Source organism: Nannospalax galili, unplaced genomic scaffold, assembly GCF_000622305.1.
Source record: "Nannospalax galili isolate Female #2095 unplaced genomic scaffold, S.galili_v1.0 scaffold453, whole genome shotgun sequence".
Taxonomy (NCBI): Eukaryota; Metazoa; Chordata; class Mammalia; order Rodentia; family Spalacidae; genus Nannospalax; species Nannospalax galili.
This window is the reverse complement of record NW_008334081.1, coordinates 2,579,445-2,598,549: the sequence shown is the minus strand read 5'-3', so window position 1 is coordinate 2,598,549 and position 19,105 is coordinate 2,579,445. Positions and strand designations below refer to the sequence as shown.

The window sequence follows — 19,105 nt, the reverse complement described above, 5'->3', positions numbered from 1 at the left end:
TTATTTTTTAATATTTTACTTATTTTTATTTTATGTGTATGAGTGTATTGCCTGCATGTGAGTGCACCTGTGTCGTGCAATGCTGCGGAGGTCAGAAGAGGGCTTCGGATTCCCCTGGAACTGGAGTTAAGGACTGTTCATAGCCATCATGTGGGTGTTGGGAATCGAACCCAGGTCCTCTGCAAGAGCAGTCAGTGCTCTTAACTGCTGAGCCATCTCTCCAGCCCCCAGAAACAACCTTTAAATGGTTCCCCTGTGGTAAAGGTACACATAAAGCACAAAATCACACATGTGACGCACTACCTCTGTGAACAGGGGCATTCAATAATACTTCATCAGAACGGTGTTTGGAAGCACTTGAAAATGCTTGTTATAGTTCTCCTTAATGACTAATCAAAATATCTCTAAAAATAAAGTTTGTGATTACTACAAGGAAGATTGGGCCTGGTAAGAAACTGCTTCCTGTCCCAAGCAGCAGACTTCTGACACGTAGCATTTACCTGAGCAGCAGGCAAGGCTAACAGCTTCATAGAAAGACATACACCTAAAAAAAAAAAAAAAAAAGACATACATTTCCCTCACGTGCCAGAGTGCCACTGTCTTCCCAAGCACTGGCAATAACCTCTCTCCCCTCAACTCATCTTGGAGAACTCCAATGTCCAAGGAGCCTCTCCAACTCCATGTGCTCCCAAATCAAGGCTCCTACCACAGGCTCACATGGCAGGAAAGTACTACTGGCTATCGGGTTCCCGAGGCCCCAGGTCTACAACAGCAAACATTGCAGTAGAGAACCTGCCTAGTGTAAGGCCCTGGCTTCTCTCTCCAGCAACACAAGAAAACAAACAAACAAAAAACCTTCCTGTCTGACAAAAGGGCTCTGGGCTACAACTGCTTCTCAACACAACCCTGATAATCACCCAAATGCTACCCTCTTGCTTTGGTCTGGCTTGGATCCAAGTTATTAGGTCCATGGTAGGTTTCTGTCCCTTGTCTTCCTGGATGCTGACTGTTCTACCCTCCGCATAGAGGTCTCTGACTAGATGTAGTCAGAGAAAGGAGCCTATAGGAGCTGTTCCAACCACCTAATAATTTTTTCACTGAACAGAAATCCAAAAGCTCCTCCCAATTCAGGAAGATGGGGGATTCTCATCTGAGAGCAAGCTCTCTACGTGCTTTCTTACTGAGCATTCTACATCTCACATCTGTCTACTGGCAAACATCTCAAGGCAGACACAGCACAGAAGGGGCAGGCCTCTTCCCTTTTGCACCAGCTACCCTGGCTGACCAGTGTGAAGTTAGGTCTTAGAGGGCCTATGAAGGACCCTAAATGGATGAGCACAGTTCAACCAGACTCCAACTGGGTTTGAGACATCAACTCTGGGCTTGCTTTCTAGGTTGTCTACCCCATTGTTCTCTGTTAGTAGTCACTTTCTATGAAGTCCTGATTCTTATTTCCTTTTATAAAAACTTTAAATACAATGTACTTATTACCCTCTTCCCAACTCTTAACTTCCTGATTTTAAATTCAAATACAATGTACTAATACTACCACAATACAGAAAAACAAATGAGGTTAAGTCTGATGAAACTGTACCTAAAATCCACTCTTTAAAAAAAAAAATTTTTTTTTTTTTAAGTCTTGAGACAGGGTCTCCCTGTAGCCCCAGCTGGCCTGGAACTATGTAGACCAGGCTGGCCTTGAACTCACAGAGATCCTCCTGCCTCCTCTGCCTCCCAAGTGCTGGGAGCCACCACACCTGGCTTTAAAAAAACTTTATTTGTATGAGTGTTTTGCCCACATGTATTGTAAATGCACCCATGTATAAAATGCCTGCAGAGGCCAGAAGAGGGCATCAGAACTCCCAGAACTAGAGTTATAGACAGCTGTTAGCCACCTTGTGGGCGTTAGAAACCAATACCCGGTCCTCTGTAAGAGCAGTCCATGCTCTTAACTGCTGAGCTATCTCTCCAGTCCCCTAAAATTCATTCTTTTTCTTTTTGGTCTTTTTAAGACAGGGTCTTCCTGTAGCTCCAGCTAGACCAGACTGGCCTTGAACTCACAGAGATCTGCTTGCCTCTGCCTCTCGAGTGCTGGGATTAAAGGTGTAAGCCGCCATGCCCAGCCTAAAACCCATTATTAAACTGGAGATTATTTTTTTTTAGTATTTTATTTATTCTTTTTTAATTTTATGTGTATGAGTGTATTGCCCAAATGTATTTAAGTGCATCAGTGTCAAGCAGTGCCTGCAGAGGTTAGAAAAGGAAGTCAGATCCCTTGGAACTGGAGTTACAGATGGTTGTTAGCTACCATGTGGGTGCTGGGATTCAAACCAAGGTCCTCTGTAAGAGCAGCCAGTTCTCTGAACTGCTGATCCATCTGTCCACCCCTGGAAATTATTATTAAATTAACAAAAATGCTCAAGAAAGTGAAGGCATGCACATCTGCACATGCCACTGGGGGCATGAAGCACTCCTGCTATTCAGGGTGCCATTTCCCAGTATATAAAAGACCTCAGGACTGCACATTGCTTTTGCTACAGAACTTCCATGTCCAGATATTTACCAGAGATAAGAAGGTACATAAATGTGAATAAAGATCAGAGAAACTGGGAAGATTCAAAAAGCTCTTTTATTTTATTTTGAGACAGGGTCTCCCTGTAGCTCCAGCTGGCTGGCCAGGAACTCACTATGTATACTGGGCTGGCCTTGAACTCACAGAGATCTGCCTGCCTCTGCCTCCAGGCGTGCCCTACGACGCCTGGCTGTCATTACAAACTTTTAAAAGGACAATTATGGGTTGGTGGGATGGCTCAGCAGGTAAAAGCACTTTCTATGTAAGCTTGAAAGCCTGAGTTTGATCACCGTAATCCATGGTGGGAAGAACAGACTCCTACAAGTTGTCCTCTGACTGCCACACATGCCATGGCACATGCCTGTACTCACACAGGCACCACACACACACACACACACACATTCATGCACACACACTAACAAATTTAAATTTAAAATGTTAAAGTAATTATGCAAAATTTTATAAGCAGAATGCTAACTAAACATTAGTTTATTACCAATGTCACTTAATTCCTGTATGTGCTGATATAAAAGGCTGGAAGGCTCCCTAGAAACCTGGGCATGGCTGTCTACTTCAACACACAAGCCACATCTGTGGGTATAGATCATGGAGTTTCTATGTTTCTACAGTGACTATGCATTACTATATAATGGAAATAGAATTCTCTTTTAGATGAATCCTTTGTAAAGACAGAAGATTCAGGGGGCTGGAGAGATGGCCAGTGGTTAAGAGCACTGGCTACTCTTGCAGAAGACCAGGGTTCGAATCCTAGTACCCACATGGCAGCTAGAAACCGTCTGTAACTCTACTTCCAAGGGATCAAATACCCTCTTCTGTCCTTCATGAGTGCACTTACAGACATGCAGGCAATACACTCATATACATCATAAAAATAAATAGCCTTTTTAATCCCAGCACTTGGGAGGCAGAGGCAGGTGGATCTCTGAGTTCAAGGCCAGCTTGGTCTACATAGTGAGTTCCAGGCCAGCTGGGGCTACAGGGAGACCCTGTCTCAAAAAGACCAAAAAAATTTAAAAAAAAAATATTGAAGACCTTTAAGAAAACAAAACAAAAAACCCTAAGGGCGAGCAGTCCTGAGACACCCATGGTGGCAGCATGCAGCATATGGATGTGATCGCTGTGCAGAACACCTGCCTGAGGCCTTCCCAAGGAGAGCACATTCTGGAAAGCCAGGAGCTTCCACTGCAAGCAGAACCTATTGGGGACACACTGCTTTTAAAATAACAGAATAACTTTAAAAACATATTCTGTAAGGTAGAAAAGTAAAGAACAATACTGTCTCTGGAAAAACAGAGAGGACTATTTGTACAGCTTTCTGGAAAATCTTGGTTGCTTTCTATATCTGAAAGTGATGGACAACAGAATTTTAAAAAAATTAAGACTTATTTTTATTACTTTTAAATTATGTATGCATAAGTGTGTCTGAGTGTGAGCATGTATACATGAGTGAAGGTGCCTGAGGAGTCCAGAAGAGGGCTTTGGATCCTGTGGAGCTGGAGACAGAGGTGGTTGTGAGCCTCGTGGAATACTGGAAGCTGAACTTGGGTTCTTTGTATTTAGCTTACATCTCCCGGGTACCCAAGGTAGAAACTCAGGGCAGGAACCTACAGGCAGGAGATGGAGCACAGGCCATGGAGAAATGCTGCTTACTGGCTTGCTCCCCTGGCCCCTGCTCAGCCTGCTTTCTTATGCAACACAGGCCCACCTGCCCAGGGGTGGCACCACCCACAGTGGGCTGGGTCCTCCCACATCACTCATCAAGAAGATGCCCCTCAGACATGGCCACAGGCCAGTCCAATGGAGGCAATTCCTCAATTGAGGCTCCCTCAACCCAGGTGTGTCAAGTTGACACTAAAGCTATCCAGCACAGATAATAAATCATAAGAAGTTTATTTTAAAAACAATTGTTTGGTATATACATAATTCTACTATTTATTAAAGGAAAAAGAAAATTTTTGTACTAATGAGACGGATGTGCATATTTATTTTTTACATGAAGAATTAAATCTTAGTTGAGTATTTGATACTACAGGACATAGAGCATCTTCAATGTTTTTCAGTTGACTGGTATTTTGATTTTATCATCATCAATGTTAAGAAAGCCACTTCACATAAATATGTAATATAAAAAAGCTTAAGTATGTTTACAGCCATTTAAAAAGTTGGAAATTCAAACAATTCTACAACAAAATTCATTTAACTTTTTTTTTTTTTTTTCCGTCTTTTTGAAACAGAGTCTCCCTGTAGCCCCAGCTGTCCTGGAATTCACTATGTAGACCAGGCTGGCCTTGAACTCACAGAGATCTGCCTGCCTCTGCCTCCCAAGTGCTGGGACTACAGGCATGCACAATTTAATTTTTTTTTTTTTTTCAGAGCTGAGGACCGAACCAAGGCCTTGCACTTGCTAGGCAAGCGCTCTACCACTGAGCTAAATCCCCAACCCCACAATTTAACATTTTTAATGAAACTCAAGTGAGCAACTCAAACATTGTTAACACAATGCAGTCTAAAGATAAACTACTTTGATACCTGCTGACAAATGATGGTAGGACAATATTGTTTCACTTTCTATAATTAAACAGTAATGCTTCTATAGATGCAAAAAATTTTGTATGTATGTATGTGTTTTGCAATAAAACACTGCAATTCATACCATACAACACCCTAGAATCTAAACTTAGGTGTCTAAGGCAGCCTTCACTGGCCTTGCCTGCTGTGATGGCATGTGAAGTACAAAGTGTCCATGTTGAGTGTTCAGAACCAAGGCAGCAGTGAGGTCATGCAATGCATCCCGGGTGTGTGCTGCATTCGCTTTATACACACTTGACAGGAATTACTCTTTGGTCACTGTGCATTCAGAAATCTTTCACTGTTTCTAAATTCTTCATGATTATCAATTCAGTTACATGACCCCTTGTGGGGTTCGGAGCAGTTAAAGAATCTGAGATCCAACAACAGCTTCACGTACCTTCCCTCTGCTGAGACCCTGAACCTCTATAGCACTCTGCTTTATAAAGCTGTGGCTAAAGGACTTTCAGGAGTACCAGAACCAGCAAGATGACATTTCCCCATTCTCCATTTTGTAACCTAACTTCTTCATCAGCCACCTTATTTTTTTAATCTAGCACAGACCAACCCTATGTGTATGCTGGAGTTTGCTGGAGGGAGCTGGCATTGAGAGAGTCAATACTATTCTGAACAGCTAAGAATAAAAATGTCCACGTCTCTGCCATGCACCACTGTACCACATTTCTATCTGCATTAGGATTAAAAAAAAAAAAAAAGATAAAATTCCCATGACAAAATGACAGGGCTTAAAATCTAGGGCAGTAACATAATAGCTATGTATCCTAGAAACGCCTCAGAGCTTTTGCGAAACACCTATATTATCCCCAAATTAAAAATGCTGAATTACTGGCTTTTTCTTCTGAGGTCAGCCCAAAGTAAGTTTGAAGGTCGTTTAATTTGCCATATTTAGGATGCCCATGTGGAAGCAATGGCAAACATCTGTCTACAATGCTTTCTGGAATTCTGACTATTTCTGGTCAGAATGAAAGCATTAAGCCTTACTGGAAGAGAAAATCAGTCTTCTAGCACAGAACTTCAAGACTGAGAATTTGTTTTCCTTGTCACAGAGTGAAGCTCATGCTTATGCAATTATTTTGTTTCTTGTTTGTTTCCTTTGGTTTTGAGAGAGGTCTCATGTAGCCCAGACTGGCCTTGAACTTCTGATCCTCCTGTACCACCATGCCGGCTTTACACAGTACTGGGACTGAAACTGAGGCTTCACGCATGCAAGAAAAGTACTCTACCAATTGAACTACATTCCCAGCCTACTTGTCTATTTCTTAAAAGAAAATTAAAGGCCACCCTAAAATTTCTGAATATACTAAAGGACAGAGGGATATGAGAAAATAGAGCAGCAGTAACAAAAAATGCCTGAATGCTCACTAGAACTTGGTCCCCATTTCTCAATGAAAGCACAGGACCTCCATTCCACTTGGTAAGACCTCACACTCTGGGGCTGGAGAGATGGCTCAGCGGTTAAGAGTACTGACTGCTCTTGCAGAGGACCCAGGTTTGATTCCCACTATCCACATGGTGGCTACGAACCATCCTTAACTCCAGTTCCAGGGGAATCCGAAACCCTCTTCTGACCTCTGCAGCATTGCACGACACAGGCGCACTCACATACATGCAGGCAATATACTCATACACATAAAATAAAAATAATAAATAAAATATTTGAAAAAAAAAAAAGACCTCACACTCAAGCCTTAGCCAGCCTGGTACAGGCTAGCCTCAAACTCACAGTAATCCCCCTGCCTCAAGCCTCCCAAGTGTTGGGATTAGAGAAGTATATCAACGTGTGTGTGTGTGTGTGTGTGGCATGGCAAGGCCTTGCACAGGCTAGCAAGTACTCAACTATTGAACTATATCCCCAGCTACAGATTGTTCTTTTAATCATTAAAAACTACGTTTGCCATAATACTTTCAAGTAACAGAAAAACTATCCCACACATTAACTCCTAAATTTAAAATATAGCAAATTATGAATCAATGAAGGCACACCTGCCCGAGACAGCATGTCCTTTGCAGTCTGGAGAGGTTCTCTCTAGGTGGGGTCTTAGTCACCCACTGAACCTCTCTCTTCGCTGCATGAATAACAGAGTTGGACATTGTGCAACTGACAGGGCCAGAGCTGAAAGCACTCTCACTCCATAGCTTAGTATGAGGGACAAAGCAATTTGTTACCCAACTTCCTTCCATGCGGCTTTAAAATAAATTTATGGATTAAAACTAAGATCTCCTGGAGCTGAGGCCAATTAACTAAAACAAAGATTTTTAGTAAATCAGAAAACCTTTGGATAGCCAAATACCATATCAATAAATGTTAAAAGCTGGTTAAAGTGCCGGGTAGGGTGGCACATGCCTTTAATTCAGCACTCAGGAGGCAGAGACAGGCAGATCTCTGTGAGTTCAAGGACGGCCTGGTCTACATAGTAAGTTCCAGGACAGCTGGGGCTACAGGGAGACTCTGTCTCAAAAAAGACAAAAAAAAAAAAAGTTGGTTAAAGGAAGATGTATTATAAGTAAAGCCCACCTCCACAGGGAGGGAGCTCCAACCCTGAATCTACCATAAAGAGGTCCCCTTCTTTTTCTGCACCGTTATAATAAATGCTCTTCTACACTAACAGAAATATTTCAGTTGGATTATAAAGAACCTCAAGTGTATCTTACTTCATGCACTGCCTTTTTTTTTTTTTTTTTTTTTTTTTTGAGACAGGGTCTCCCTGTAGCCCCAGCTGGCCTGGAACTTGCTATATAGACCAGGCTGGCCTTGAACTCACAGAGATCTGCCCACCTCTGCCTCTGGAGTGCTGGGACTAAAGGTGTGCTTCATTATAAAATCCTAGTAACTAAGTTTGCTTCTGCAGTTGATGACTAGGGACAAAAGAATCCTAAATCCTGGTAGCTTCTATTTACAAATGAAATTAAGTTTTTTTTTTCTTTTGAAAAAAGGTTTCATGTAGACTGAGTTTTGGCCTTAAACTTGTTATGTAGCTGAGGATGACCTTGAACATCTGATCCTCCTGCTGCCATTTCCCAAGTGCAGGGATTACAGACGTGCACGATTAAAACTGGCTCTTTGGGGGTGATATAATCTTTTTTAAAAAATATTTTATTTATTATTTTTATTTTATGTGTATGAGTGTACTGCCTGCATGTATGTCAGTGCACCCGTGTCATGCAGTGCCGTGGACTTCAGAAGAGGGCTTCGGAGTCCCCTGGAACTTGAGTTAAGGACAGTTCGACGGTTCGTAGCCGCCAGGTGGGTGCTGGGAATCAAACCTGGGTCCTCTGCAAGAGCATTCAGTGCTCTTAACCGTTAAGCCATCTCTCCAGCCCCAGGGTGATATAATCTTAAACTCAATAATGAGGAGGAATGTACTGGGGGCTCAGGGAAAGTCACTCAGAGGAAGTGACATTTTAGTTGATTCCAGAAGGATAAAAAGGATTTAGCTATACAATGAGTGTTGGAAGAAAAGGGTGTGTGAGACATGACAGGGCTGGGGATTCCTGGATGTGCCCAGGGGGTAATGAGTGAGAGGGAGGGCAAAAATTATGACAAATCCTGAGAGGGGGGCACCTGGACCTGATCACACAGAGCTTCACAGGTCATGTTAGAGATTCTGCATTACATTCATGTGCAACAAGAAGCCACTGAAAGGCCTCAAGCAGATGACTGGTGTGATGGAAAAAGACTGAGAAGCCAACAGACTGCATATGATGGGACGCTAACCTCCAGGTCGTGGAGGTGGACTGCTGTGGGGACGGGCAGTGACAAACAGTCAAGTAAACTAGCATGCTTTCTGCTAATACATAACTGCTATGCAAAAGCTCAGATAAGTACATGTTTGGATTTTGGAACAGCAAATGTTCTGAGAATTAAGAGTATTGGCCAAATTCTAAAACTAACCCAAGGCATTATAAGAAAACTACAGAGCAGTCCTCCTCATGAACTTTGTAGCAAACCTCCTGCAGAATATTTATTTATTAGATCCAGTCACATAGGTAAAGCACAAGATATTATGAATAAGTGGACTTTATACAAGAAATGCAAGTTGATTTTAACATTTAGAACTATAAGATGTAATTCATCATTATTAACAGAATAAAAGAAAAACAAATGATCGTTTCAGCTAATGCAAAGAATCTGACAAATTTCAACATATGCTACAAAAAAGTAGGGGAGATCTCTAAGCTAAATAGGAATAGTGACTTTGCAACAAGATAAAAGACACCTACAAAAACCAACAACAGATGATATACTTACTGTTGAAATTTTAAATGCTCTTCTTTAAGATTAGGAACAAGACAAGAATATCTTCTACTCAGCATTCTATTTAATACAGCACTAGAAACTATAACCAACAATATAGTAAAAGGCAAAGATTTAAAAAGAAAAACTATTTTTCACAGATAATCTGATCACATATGTTGAAATACTAAGACATACAAAAAAGCTCATAGGAATAAAAGTTTCTTCAATAAGCTGCTATCAGTTTACAGAAAGTGTCATATTCCTATAACTAAGAAACAAAAAACACATTTTGTCTTCCAAGGGTATTGCCTAAAAGAGGCATCTTGTAAACACCAGAAAGGTGATTTGCTGTGACATCACTTTCAGTGTTTTTGCTATTCATACACTGAGTTTAAGTGTTCTAGATCCCTGCAGCAATCCTGGTTCATTGTATTTAATCTTGGAGGGGGCATGACTCTTGGTGATCTTAACTCAGGGTGCTAGGATTCTAGATAATCAATGATCACCAAATCCATCTGGTGCAAGTGGTTTCTGAGTTCATTGACACATGTCCAAGAAGAGTAAGGAAACTCAGACAAGGAGTGCGCACAGCAAATGTAGATTTATGAAGAAAAAGTGAGAAAGAATTCCCAAGAGCAGGAGCAGCTATAAGGAGGAATACTCTCTTTCTTTTCTAAAAAAGCAGTCCCCTTCTATAGCCCAAGCTGACCCCAGAACTTCCTACGTAGCCTAGGCTGCCTTCTAATTTGTGGCAATCCTTCTGCCTCAGCCTCCCCAGTACTGGGATTACAGGTGTGCCCCACCAGATGTACTGATACTTTAAATCAGTATTTAATCTTGTAGCTAAGTTTGAGGCCAGCATGGACTGTACACATAGTGAATTCTACACCAGCCTGGGCTATAGAATGAGACCCTAACTGAAAAAGACAAACTGACAGATACAAATAATCAATAAAAGTTCCTACTTCTACAAACCTGTGCAACACTTCTAAATGAAATATTTTAAAATGGTGTGAGTGAGCCTTTGCTCCTGTCCAGGTGCAGCTCTGCAGGGCCACAAGCACACTGTCTTCTCTAGCTCTCACAGTCCTGCACTGCAGAAGCTCTTTCTGATTGTGCTGAGCTCAGAGGCAGGGCTCACTTTGTCTTACAGGCATCTAGGAGCCTGTGCTTTCCTGGGTATAGAACCCTGGGCTTCATGGATTCCACCACTGCACCATACTCCCAGCTCCAGACAACTTTTTCCAGATACAATTCTCATATTTTAGTTTCAGGCTCTCCTTTATTTAGTCATTAAGCATAAATTCTAGGGTTGAGTGGTTATAGTTCTGTGGTAGAGCACTTGCCTACAACATGAGAGGTCTAGGTTCAAGTCCAAGCACCATGAAAAAAAAAAAAAAAACCAAAAAAAAAAAAAAAAAACCAAAAAAAAACAACTACACACCCCAAACAATAAAAGTCCTTTAAAAACAATGAGATAAATCTAGCTGGGGCTACAGGAAAAAAAAAAAAAAAAAAACCAAAAAAAAAAAAAAAACACCAAAAAAAACAAACTAGCCACCCCCAACACTTAAAGTACCTTGAAAACAATGAGATAGACTCCATACCCACTAGAATGGCTGGAATTGAAAAGTCCAAAAAGAATGGGGAGAAATCAGAACCCTCCTAACATTGCTGGTGGGAATGAAAAGTGATGCCATTACTTTGGAAAACAGATTGGTGCTTCCCCTATTGATTAAACTTTGTAATTACCACATAACTTAGCAATTTGACTTCTAGGTCCATCCCCAAAGAAATGAAAACACCACCCATACAAAACCTTTAGATGAGTGTTCACAGCAGCATTACTCACAATAGCTAAGTACTTTACTGATAAATCAAATACTTTTAGCTACAAACAAGAATGAAGCACTAATACATGCCACAACACATATGAACTTTAAAATACTGTTTTTATTTGTGTGTGGGTGCCCATAGAGGCCAGAAGAGATCCTTGGATCTGAAGTTACAGACTGTTGTAAGCTGGCTATTGTGAGCCACCCACCAGTGTGGCTATTGTGAGCCACCCACCAGTGTGGGTTCGGGAAACTGAACCTGGGTCCTCTTGAAGAGCAGCAAGTACTCTTAACAACTGAGTCATCTCTACTAAGTAAAAGAGAGAAGGAAAGCCAGGTGTGGTGGCGCACGCCTTTAATCCCAGCACTGGGGAGGCAGAGGCAGGCAGATAGATCTCTGTGAGTTCAAGGCCAGCCTGTTCTACATAGTAAATTCCAGGCCAGCTGGGGCTACAGGAAGCCTTGACTCAAAAAGACCTCCACCCCACACCCCAGAGAGAGAGAGAGAGAGAGAGAGAGAGAGAGAGAGAGAGAGAGAGAGAGAGAGAGAGAGGTAAAGGTAAAGAAGCAACAGTTGCGCATTTCTGTGAATAATAAATACAATTGAATTGTATACTGCAGATAGGTGAATTGTATGATTTGCAAATTGTATCTTGTAAAGCTGTCAAGAAATTTCAGTTCAAACCATGCAAGCTCTAACTAGATAAAAACCCAGCCTAGAAGTGAGGAAAAGGGTAAGAAGCCCCAACCTTAGCTGAGGAGCTATTAATAACTAATGACTCCTAGGAGAGGGAGAGCTGGTTTTCTTTAAAGGAGTGACACTAGATAGGTTGACCAGGCTCCAGTGGATGGACTTAAACAGAGGAACATTTGGGGATACAAACTTGGTTCAACAGGCTAAGGTTGCAGATAGGGGAGGGCTCTAAATATGACCAAGATGAAACTTGCAAAAATTCAATTAAAAAAAACATTTTTGGAAAAAAAAATTCAGTTCAACTAGGTGTAGTGAAGTTTAGGGAGGTAGAGGCAGTATGATCAGGAGTTCAAGGTCATCCTTGGTTATATAGCAAGCCTGAGGCCATCCTGGGCTACATGAAACCCTGTTTCAAAACAAGCTTCCATATAACTTTATCTTCCAACACTATTAAATATTGGACATGAAAAAGTGGACCCACCCAGCACTCGGGAGGGCAGAGGCAGGTGGATCTCTGTGAGTTCAAGGCCAGCCTGGTCTACATACTGAGTTCCAGGACAGCTGGGGCTACAGGGAGACCTTGTCTCAAAAAGAAAAAAAAAAAAAAAGTTGAATGAAAGACGGGTTAGGTGTATATTTATATTTATAACTGAAATATATTTTGATACAACTACATAATGCAAGTATAGATGGCCCATTCCCATTATTATAAAAACTGTTGGAGGAAAAGTGGTGGGAAGGGATGGGGAAGGGGAGGTAATGGGGGTGGATTTGGTCAAAACACATTATATGTATGTATTAAATTCTCAATTAAAATGGAATTTGCTGCCAGGCGTGGTGGCTCATACCTTTAATCCTAGTACTTGGGAGGCAGAAGCAAGTGGATCTTTGTGAGTTCCAGGCCAGCCTGGTCTACATAGTGAGTTCCAGGACAGCTGGGGCTACAAGGAGACCCTGTCTCAAAAAGACCAAAAAAATAAATAAATTAAAAAAAAAATAAAAAAACAGAAACCATAAAAAATTATGCAGAAATAGTTTCTATTTTTTTTAAACAGTCAATTTTACTAGATTTTCTAGTTTCAAACCATATTTACTTAGAAGTACAAAGGTCAAACAGGAAGGACTCAGAAGAGAGCACCACATTCCAGGCTGGCAGCTCTTCTTTGCCATTAGCTTTCTTCTCTGGTCATTTGCCACTGCCGTGGTGGTCAGAGGATGACAGAAAACATCTCTGTGGTAGGTGGACCTCTGTGAGTTCGAGGTCAGCCTGGTCTACTTAGTGAGTTTCAGGATAGCTGGGTTTACAGGAAGACCCTATCTCAAAAAAGACCAAAAAAACAAAAACAAAAAACATCCTCCGGAGATGTAAGAAAGAGAAAACTGTGGTTTAGAGCAAGACAGTAACCATAGGCTCCCAACACACTCGCCTATAGAGGGTTTTAGGCTGCTCTCTATTTTCATCATAGGAAAAAAGAAAGAGCATCTAAAAACCTACTAAATAAGCTAGAGAGATGGCTTGGTAGTTGACAGCACATACATAATGCTCATCCAGAGGACCCAGGCTCAGTTCCCGGTAATCACATCAGGTGGCTCACAGTGCCTGTAATTCCAGTTCCTGAGGTATCCTAATGCCTCTGGCTTCCAAAGCTATCTACACTCATGTACTCAAACCTATGAAAACACACACACATACACACAATTTAAAAAATAAATAAAATCATTTAATTCCTCCCTAAATTACAAGGTTCTTTATATACAAACTTGACTTTGTCTTTTTTTTTTCTTTTTTTTTGAGACAGGGTCTCTCTATAGCCCCAACCATCCTAGAACTCACTTGGGGTAGACCAGGCTGATCTTGAACTCACAGAGATCAGCCTGCCTCTGTCTCCCAACTGCTAGGATTAAAGGCATGCACCACCATGCCTGGCTCTTTACATACAAACTTTGAAAGTTGGGTGTGGTAGCACAGGCCAGAAATCTCAGCACTCAGGAGGCTGAGGTAGGAGGATAGTGAGTTTGAGGCCTGCCTGGACGCCACAGTAAGACCTTGTCTTAAAAACAACAATAATAATATAAATAACATTAATTATAATGCACAATCCCAGACAAAACCAGTGTTTTGAAATTATTTTTGCACAGAAACTGGTATTTTCCAAATGTAATATTAGAATCTCCCCAGAAAACCATTACTGCTTAAGACTTAAGGAAAAAAACCAAATAGACAAGATAGGTGCATAAAGCTTCAAAACAAAAAGAAAATAAATCCCTGTGGTCAGAACACTGCCACAAAGGGAGAAACTGAAAAGATTAAAGAAAAAAGAATACAATTACTTTTTAGAATGCATTTATTTTGATTTCCCTAAAAGGTGTGTATTACTGAGAACCACAAACTAAAAATGCACCCTGTCTAGTTCAGGATATGCAAACAGTATTTTTTTTCTAACTAAAATTCTTTAATTTTATATAGCTCTGCCAAATATCAAGATGATAGTATTATTTAATTAATAGAAACAATAAATTGGGGGGGGCATCTTTTTGAGACAGGGTCTCCCTGTAGCCCCAGCTCTCCTGGAACTCACTATGTAGAACAGGCTGGCCTTGAACTCACAGAGATCTGCCTGCCTCTGCCTCCCGAGTGCTGGGATTAAAGGCATGTGTCACCACACCCCGCCAACAATAAATTTTTAAAATTTTTATTTATTATTTTTATTTTATGTGTATGAGTGTATTGCATGCATAGGTGTAAATGCACTCATGTCATGCAATGCCCTCTGAAGTCAGAAGAAGGTGTCAGATCCCCTGGAACTGGAGTTATGGAAAGTTGTTAGCTGCAATGTGGGTGCTGGGTATCGAACCTGGGTTCTCTGCAAGAGTAGTCAGTGCTCTTAACTGCTGAGCAATCTCTCCAGCCCTGAAACAATAATCCTATCTTATTGAAACCAACTATTTCTAAATATTTTGAAACTATCACAAAGGTTTGTTTAGGTATAAAACGACCCAAAATGCACAGTTAAAATGAATTTCAGACAAGCATAACATCATATTTATGACTCAAAAAATATGTGCCTTTCTCTTCTGGGTCTCAGTTTTAGTTCATGAAGACAATTAGGCAGGATAAAAAAAAAAAGGCACTATAAAAGTAAACACTAACTAGTGTGATTATTTTTCTTCTACTTTTGAAAAAAAATGTTGGGGGCTGGAGAGATGGCTCAGCAGTTAAGAGCACTGATTGCTCTTGCAGAGGACCTGGGTTCGATTCCCAGCACCCACATGGCAGCTATAAACCACCTTTAACTCCAGTTCCAGGGGACTCCGATGCCCTCTTCTGACCTCCGCTAGCATTTCATGACATGGGTGCACTCATATACATGCAGGCAATACACTCATACACATAAAATAAAAATAATAAAATACTAAAAAAAAATGTTGACCCTGTTACAAGATACAAGCCTTCACCTGGCATATTGTCATAGGATGGCTACACAGTGGAAACTCAAACAGCTGACTGGAAAATATTTGGGAACCCAGTTAAATTCTCAGACCTTTGACCTATTTCCTACAGGAGAGTCATTTAAAAGCTGTCAGAAGGGCAACTAATGATAGCTTTCCAGAGTACAAAGGTTGTCCAGTTTCAACAAAGAATCCTACAAACAGGTGACTTGGGAAGTCATCACTGCCCTGATGAAATAATACTTGGTTCTGTCCTCAAGTAAGAGCTTAAGTAAAGCTTGAGGCCTCTTGAGTTGAATCTTAGCACTAGATACCTGCCAGCCAACAACAACCAAGGGAGAGGCTACTGTCTTTGGGGCTCTGGACAAGATGTCTGCAGGCATTTCCCTGCAATCCCTGAGCTCCTGACTCCCCTGCTTTCTGAATTAGGGCACTGTTCACAGTCTTGCCCGTAGTAAGTTGTCTTACTTTCTATGTAGCACTTTTTTTGTTGGCTATGGCATTTTGGAGACAGGGTCTCACTATAGCCTAGGCTGGCCTAAAATCCATGGTGGTTCTCCTGCTTTGGTTTGTGAGTGCTAGAACTACAGGCAAGTACCTCTCTATCCATCTTGACTCCACAGAAATTTCCAGGCACAAAGTTCTTGCTAGACATTAGGATCATTCTCACTGTTGAAGCTCTGCCCAAGTGTTAAGATTTACACTTTATTTTCAAGTTACACGTATGGGGGTGGGAGGTAGGAATGTGTTTATGAATGCAGTTGTCTGAGGAGGACAGAAGAGGCTGTTGTGTCCCTTGAGATGGAGGTACAGAACGTTGTCATAGGATGGCTACACACTGGCGGTTGTGAACCACCAGATGTGGGTGCTAGGAACTGAACTTGGGTCCTCTGTGAAAACAGTATGTGCTCTTAACCACTGAACCATCTCTCCAGCCCCTAGGATTACACTTTAAATATTAACTTTTTAAAAATAGTTTATGATTTTTATTTCATGTGTATGAGTGTTATGCCTGCATGTAAGTGAGTACAACCATGATGTGCAATGCCCACGGAGGACAGAAGAGGCTGTCAGATCTCCTGGGACTGGAGTTATAAACAGTTGTTAGCTACCATGTGGGTGCTGGGATTCAAACCTGGGTCTTCTGCAAGAACAGTCAGTGCTCTTAACTGCTGAGCCATCTGTCCAGCCCCTAAATATTAACTTTTAAAGTTGGGCATTATGGCATGTGCCTGCAAACCCAGGATTGGTGAGGTAAAGACAAGATGATAAGAAATTCAAAGCCATCCTGACTTCACGAGGCCCCGTTTCAAAGAATAAACAAAACTGGACTTGGTGACACGTGCCTATAATTCTAACATGCAGGAGATGGCAGGAAGATCAAAACTTCAAGACCAGTCTCAATAACACAGTTGAGTTCAAGGCCAGCCATGGGCCCTTTTAAAAAAAAAAAAAAAAAAAAAAAAGTGAAAGAGTTTTAAAGATGTTATTTTAAAGCAATATGCATCAGAGATGAATGGATTTATATATTATATATGAAAATAATTTAGTAGTTTTAAAAAAGTTTTTATTTATTATTTTTATGTGTACGAGTGTATTGCCCACATGCATATGAGTGCACCTGTGTTGTGCACTGTTGAGGAGGTCAGAAGAGGGCTTCTGATTCCCCTGGAACTGGAGTTAGGGATGATTTATAGCCACCATGTGGGTGCTTGGAATCGAACCCAGGTCCTCTCCAAGAGCAGTCAGTGCTCTTAACTGCTGAGCCATCTCTCCAGCCCCAGTTTTGTAGTTTTTAAAAAGAAATTTTATCCTAAGTACCATTTAAAGAAATTTTTTTTTTAAGGATATGTTTTCTAATTGACCACATAGGTCTAGAAAGTAGTGTTACTTAAATAGATACATATTTTGGCTATATTCAGTTATTTTTTTCTTTAGACAAGTTCAAGGTCATCTTTAGAGATACAGAGTCCAAGGCCAGTCTGGATTACATGAGAGCCTATCCCAAAGAAAAAATTGTATTAACTATTAACCTAAGCAAGTAAGTTCTAGGCTAATTACGTGAAGTATCTCCCAATGTGAGCTTTCACTGAATGCAGCTCCCAATGTCAGGCCTTACTATACAATGCCTCCTGAGGTCAGTACTCACCGTATGCAGTTTCCCCACATCAGGTCCTCTCTGTACACCTTCCATGTCAGGCCCTCACAATGACATTGCCTCCTGAGGTCAGTCCTCACTGTACACAGTCTCCCATCATCAGGCTCACTACACCACCTCATTGTCAGGCCCTCACTATATACCACCTGGTCAAGGTAAAGCTTTCTTCTTGGTGTTTGTTCAATCTTTATACCAGTACTCTCAGCAGAAAGGACTGAATCTGTGCTAGACAGGTGTGTTGACACATCCTTTTACAGAGGTATTGGGAACCCAAGCACCTAGGTGGTAGAGTGTAGGAAGTCTGAGTCAAAGCAATTTGGCTGCAGTTTATATCTTTCAGTCATTGTCTTAACCATCCTCTCAGAAGATCCTATCAGAATTTTAGCTAAAAGTTAAGAGAATACAATTTCTTAAAACAAAAGAACTTAGATTCACTGTTGACAAAGATTCTGCTGAGTATTCACCAAAGAATTTCTGGATAAATACCCAAACTCTTACCAGCAAAGTGGAATCTGGTACATAATACTTGACCTTTAGATGAAAAGAGCTAGGCCCCAGAATCACACTTCTTACCTCAACGTCAAACGTCTCCATGGTGTTGTCCAGCAGCTTCACTCTGATGTGCAGGTGCTTCTCCTGCATCCTGGCTGAAGGCATCTGTCCTGGCTCAAGGGTACTCACTCTGACAGGGGTCTGGCCACCCCAGTGTGTCCCAGCAGTCTGCAAGGCTCTGTATGTTCCTTCTATCTCTCCCATCCTTCATTAGATGCCTCTTTTTTTTAAAAAAAAAAAAAAAAAAAAAAAAAAAAAAAAAAAAAAAAAAAAAACACATTAAGGAAGTACCACATTTGTTAGATATTCAAACAATAGAAACAGTCATTGGGCACACAGGAACCTTCAATACCATTTATCTAACTTCTATGAGTCTTAAATAACATAAAAACAAAGAGGCGTTTTTCTTTTTTTATTCTTTTTGAGACAGGGTCTCCCTGTAGCCACAGCTGGACTAGAGAACTCACTATATAGACCAGGCTGGCCTTGAACTCACAGATACACCTGCCTCTGCTGGAATTAAAGGCATGCAGCACCATGCCTTGCAAAAATGAAGAGCTTTAAAAAGTTCTCTTTTTTTTAATACATATAGTTTTATCACAAAATGAACACAACTCCTAACAGTATTTCCCATGTGCTCTGAGCCAGACATAAGATTAATGCTTTGACCCTCCAATAAGTCATTAGTGGGCGACATCATTACCACTTACCTGGGAGAGCAACAAAGCCACAGCTATATCCCTTTTCAGGCACATATCAGAGCCTTGCATGTCTCCCTCTACCAGCCAGTCAACTGTCTTAACAATCTGATCCAAAGGCTGGGAGAGTATCCTTTCTAGTGAAAGTAACAGACGCCACAGGGACAGTATCAACATGTGTCCGGCAATCTGAAGCACCCATGCATCTCTCTCTCTCCCCTCCAGCTGAGTATGCAGGGAAGGCTACTACAGGTAAGGTTAAGGTACATGAAAACAACCAAACTTGTCTTGCCAGCTTT

General features: G+C 41.2%; 1 protein-coding gene across 2 annotated transcripts in view; it reads right to left on the bottom strand.

The window, feature by feature from the left end:
• Farp2 (FERM, ARH/RhoGEF and pleckstrin domain protein 2) overlaps positions 1 to 18,319 on the bottom strand; it is a gene marked incomplete in the record, with an annotated part of 114,187 nt that extends 95,868 nt beyond the window's left edge. Inside the window, 1 exon segment of one of the 2 annotated variants that reach the window (XR_003848868.1) lies at positions 18,130 to 18,312. Coding sequence is in view for 1 of the 2 variants with exons in the window: in XM_008829156.3 (XP_008827378.1) it covers positions 18,130 to 18,312 (183 nt within the window). 2 annotated transcript variants of the gene reach the window in all.
• Between the last annotated feature and the right edge of the window lie 786 nt (positions 18,320 to 19,105).